A 4,696-nucleotide genomic window follows, 5' to 3' on the forward strand; every position below is an offset into this window, starting at 1 on the left:
AAAGTGCTGAAAACTTGAACGGACTAGCGGATGGGCGGACGACGCCTTGTGGGCGTGGCATGTAGCAAGTGGCGCCATTAATTGCATATTAATTTAGACAAATTTGTTGCCATTTTTATGTTCAGACAGCAATACAAAAACAAGCATTATGAACAATAACAAAAACATTTAATGGAAAGTACAATTTAGGAGAGTTAATTTTATACAATGAGGTGAGTTTAATCATATTAATGGTTTGCTAAAGGAATAAGATTATTAATAATGCTACTTTTACTCTTAAAAAATCTGAGATTTTATTCATTTGGTTGGTACAAATTATTGGGGTGGGAAATATGGATCGAATGAAAAGCCATGTATAACGTTCCATTCGATGGCGAATGCAAAAAGTAGAAATAGGATTAGTAGGATCCAACAATAGATGCCAACCGAGCGTCGGCTATAGAAATTTAATGTCAAGGTCCAGGTCAAGGTAGAGATCACTGTAATCAGGAAAAAGATATAGCAGACTACGCCGTGCTCGCCATACAACCAAACTGTTGCGCCTTGTTCACGAACATGTTCGTTGAAATATAGGGGGACAGCCATGCCTACAATAATACCTAAAAAAAATAATATGAGAATGAATTATGAATTTATCTTCCTTAACTCTCAATAGTTTGAATTCTAGATAATAGAATGGATTCCTTGTAGGAAGAAAGGATTGCCAAAATTTTTTTTTTTATAAATATGATTGAAAATTAAAAATTTTAATTAAAAGAATAAATACAGTATTCTCAAAAATATTCAATAAATATTAAGAATACTGAGGAATACTTAATGAAAAATATAAAACTTTTTATAGAAAGCTTCGTTAAACTTAAAATATAAATTAGTTTATTTTTACTAAAATAATAAAAAAAGCTTACTGAAAAAGGGACCCGCGAAAATGGCAGCAAAGGCCATTTTTTCATAGCCCTGCATGGTCATGCCAAAGATGGCTATCAAGTCAAGTATGGCATTGATCAAAGAGCCAAAAGTGATATCCATAAAATTGTCACTCAAGTTAAAAACGATGCCCACAATCGTGGTGAGCACTTCAATCTCTGCAGCACACATAAAGATGATGACGAAGGAACTGGTGCTGGTAATAAAGAGAAAAAGCTGTGGAAAGAAGTTTGAATGGAAGATTCAAAAGAAACCAGTGAGAGAGTACTTACAAAATGATAGGGAGGGGGTAAATCGGTGCGGGAATGAAAGAAGACAAACACGGCCGTTGGAACTGTGAGGCACAATGACCACAAGGAGTATTTGAAGTTGAGTACAATATGCCAACCGCAATAGACCTTGGCCAGGTCAGCTATTCAAAATGATTGAATACATTTATAAGGTGGGTTTAAGTTTTAAAGATGCGATCGCTTACAATGAACAGTGGTTATGATAATAAACGGAGTCGTGATAATCTGCATGCAGTTGAGCAACTTGCTCCAACCATGTTTGTATTTCTCATAGTTCACCTCGGGCACAACAAACTTGGCAATGAAAACCAATGGACATTTGCAGATAATGATAAAGCGATCGCAATTGTTACTCAATTTCCAGTCCATGGTATCAATGGGATTCAGAGCGCTTAGGAATTCAGAGAACAGAAATTGATTCTTCAGGTTCTTCTTGTTGTGAAGAATAGTCCTGGTCGAAACGTAATCGACGTCATTTGTATTCGTTTTCAGAACTGGCGTGACAAAGAAACTGCCAGCCGGAGATGATCGAGATTTGTGTGTATAGAAGCCGGTATTCTGTTTCCTAATGCTCATTACCTCATTGTTCTCCAGATCAATGAGTACTGCCATCTTTTTTCTCAATATCTCATTTCTTTTGAGCGAAATGGGCTGCTGTCTTAAAATAAATATTTCCGCACGGAGTTCTGAAATGGAAAGAAGAGCTTAAAAGAGATAGTTTGTCAAGTTAACTAGGCAACATACGCTTAATTGTTCTTCGCATCAAAATGAGATCAGCCAATTGAATAATCAGGTAGATTCCGTAAAACGTAAGCAGAACTGTAATCGAAACTTGATACAAGTCAAGAGATTACAGATAATCGATAAAAGACTTACCTAAGCTATCGCTTTGGCTAACCTTGCCCTCGTGGGAAACCATAAAACTCATCACCTCCACGGCCAGCAAAAGGAAGAGCAAATCCCTCGTTGTACTGTGACCATCCATCTTGAAGGGTTTCAGATAGCAGACCATGCCACCACACACGAGGACTATGACCAAAGCATTGCTAATGGTCCTCGTGAAAAGGGCACCCTGTGCACGAATTGGCATCATGTTTGATATCAGATCCGGAAAGGAATTGGCAAAAGCCAACACTGTGATTCCAGCGAAATATTCATTCATGTGCATCTTAACAGATAGAATTTTCATAACTGGCGATAGACTGAAAGAGCGTTGGAATATATTGCAAGATAATAAAATAAATGAAAAATTAACAGATTAATAAATATATAAATATTTAATGAAATAAATAAATAAATAAATAATAAATAAATAAATAAAAATATGATTATTTGTAAATTGTACAATGTGAAAGAAGCCTAATAATGTAATTAAACTATTCATTACTTTTTATGAATTAAACTTAAGATTATCAATTTATAAGAACTTTCCACTGTTTCAAAATCAAATAAAATTATAGGTATATTATGAAACTGATTTCGAAAACATGGAAAAGTCTAGTACTTGTATAAATTTAAGAGACCCAAAAGATGTACCGAACACCTTTTTAATTTGGCCTAGTAAACTTTTTAATATACTATCTTATGTGAATACCCTAATATTGTTATATATAATTGTAAGCATACCAATTTCAATTATTGACTAATTTTACTTACTATGTACTCACGATAATGCCCGTGATCAATACGTAAACGAGCACAAAGAAGATAAAGAGTAACATTACTGAAATTTCAGTTTCTGGAGTGCGAATGCCCAAAGTGCAGCACAAGACCTCGAAGTAATTTAGATTGTTAATTAACGCTTTACAGTCCGGCACCTTTCTGACCATCATGCAACGCGATTCGTATGGCAGATTCAACAAACTGAGACAGGTCATCTGTGGAGTCGAAAGTGGTAAATTTATGTGGTCAGTTTCAAGATTACCCAAATAACATACGTTTGGTAAATAGTATTTGAATTCATCATCTAAAAATGTCATTATCGCAGCGTCTATAAGAAATTTAAAAAAGTGTGTAAAAGGAATGTAAATAAAAGTGTGTATTGTATTTAAAACGAAAATATATTAATATGAGAAACATAAATGTCAAATATTATTTTGAAAGCTTACTCATCGAAATCAAGTACTTAGGTGTGGATTGAGTTTGGTTAATATAGATTCCGATGCAATTTTTAAAACGGCTTAGTGCCAACAAAATACAGCGACAGGAGAACTATCCAAATTGGAATCTCGTTTTATTGCATGGCAACCACAAATGCCAGGTCAACACCTTTTGTTGCTCTATCGACGTTCAATAAAATCAAATTGATTGAAGTTTCGCACGCTCTCGCTTTTCCTTTACCCGTGGGGAGTTCTTCACCTTTGCCCTTGCCCTTAACTCCCTCTCTCCCTCTCACTCTTTCTCCCTCTCTTTCTCCCTGTTTCATGTGCCCTGCTAGCTGTGAACATCAATTACATTCATTGCCAAACAAATATTGTACAAAGGAATTATAAAAGCAGCCATGCGAATGTCGACAGACACATGTTCTCCCTTCTAAAAAAAAGACAAGTGGGCGGTTACAGTCGAGCACGCTCTACAGTAGGATACCCTGTGCCCAGGTACTCCATTCTGATAGTTGATCCTCGACCGATTGTTCCTATGGCATGATATATGGAACCGAATTAAACCAAATTTGGTTAAAATGTACAAAACCACATTAAATGAATATTCTAACAGTTTGGTCAAGATATCTCAAAAAACAAAAAACTTTTTCATACTAAGATTTTATTTGCAATTGATCGTCTCTATTGCAGCTATATGATACAGTGGACCGATGTGAACAAAATATGGTCAGGATGTATAATACCAGCCCAGATGCATATTTTATCAGTTTGGCTAAGATATTTCAAAAAACAAAATACTTTTTTATACGAAAACTTCCTTTTCGATGCATCGTTTCTATGGCAGCTATATGATATAGTGGTCCGATCCAAAAATAAAAACAAACTTAATCTGCCTATGGTATCCAGGAACCTACTTACCAAGTTTGAAGTTTCTAGCTCTTATGTTCTCTGAAATCGACGCGATCAAACAGACGCACGGACAGACGCACGGACAGACGGACAGACATGGCTCAATCGACTCAACTGTTGCTCCTGATCAAGAATATATATACTTTGGGGGTCTGCCACGCCCCCTTCTGCCTATTACACACATTCTGCCAAGCACAATATACCCTTTATTGGCCGTTTTTTAATGGGCACAGGGTATAAAAAATAATACAAAAATGAAACTGGCACCGTTTTGTTTTGGTCTGTCTAGTAAACCCCTAAACCAGACCAAACGAGTTTACTGAGCCAGTTCCAGAGCTGCAGCTTCTGTTTCTCCTCTGCAGAATGTTGATTGAATGTGAAACCCCTTTCCATTACTTTTTTTTTTGCTTTTCCACCATTTCTACTTTCCCTTAGCTGTTGTTTTTTGGCACTTTACACTTTACAGCGAGC

The 4,696-nt window shown here is 36.0% G+C and overlaps 1 protein-coding gene across 1 annotated transcript; it reads right to left on the reverse strand.

Annotated features, from left to right (window-relative positions):
* Positions 1–252: 252 nt before the first annotated feature.
* On the reverse strand, positions 253–3,217 carry LOC117787566 (mitochondrial sodium/calcium exchanger protein-like). Its single transcript, XM_034626117.1, has 8 exons — positions 3,152–3,217; positions 2,871–3,091; positions 2,091–2,416; positions 1,959–2,033; positions 1,400–1,900; positions 1,197–1,336; positions 906–1,140; positions 253–599 (listed from the first exon to the last, which is right to left on the reverse strand). Exons 1-8 carry the CDS (start codon positions 3,191–3,193, stop codon positions 316–318), a joined length of 1,824 nt encoding a protein of 607 aa, XP_034482008.1. The 5' UTR covers positions 3,194–3,217; the 3' UTR covers positions 253–315.
* Between the last annotated feature and the right edge of the window lie 1,479 nt (positions 3,218–4,696).

This window comes from Drosophila innubila, assembly GCF_004354385.1.
Source record: "Drosophila innubila isolate TH190305 chromosome 3L unlocalized genomic scaffold, UK_Dinn_1.0 0_D_3L, whole genome shotgun sequence".
Classification (NCBI taxonomy): Eukaryota; Metazoa; Arthropoda; class Insecta; order Diptera; family Drosophilidae; genus Drosophila; species Drosophila innubila.

Coding starts and splice junctions, on each gene's coding strand:
- LOC117787566 (XM_034626117.1), bottom strand. CDS start 3,193: ATGACATTTTTAGATGATGAATTCAAATACTATTTACCAAAC. Junction 2,034..2,090: donor TAGCCAAAGCGATAGCTTAG/GTAAGTCTTTTA, acceptor TTTCGATTACAG/TTCTGCTTACGTTTTACGGA. Junction 1,337..1,399: donor TATCATAACCACTGTTCATT/GTAAGCGATCGC, acceptor CATTTTGAATAG/CTGACCTGGCCAAGGTCTAT.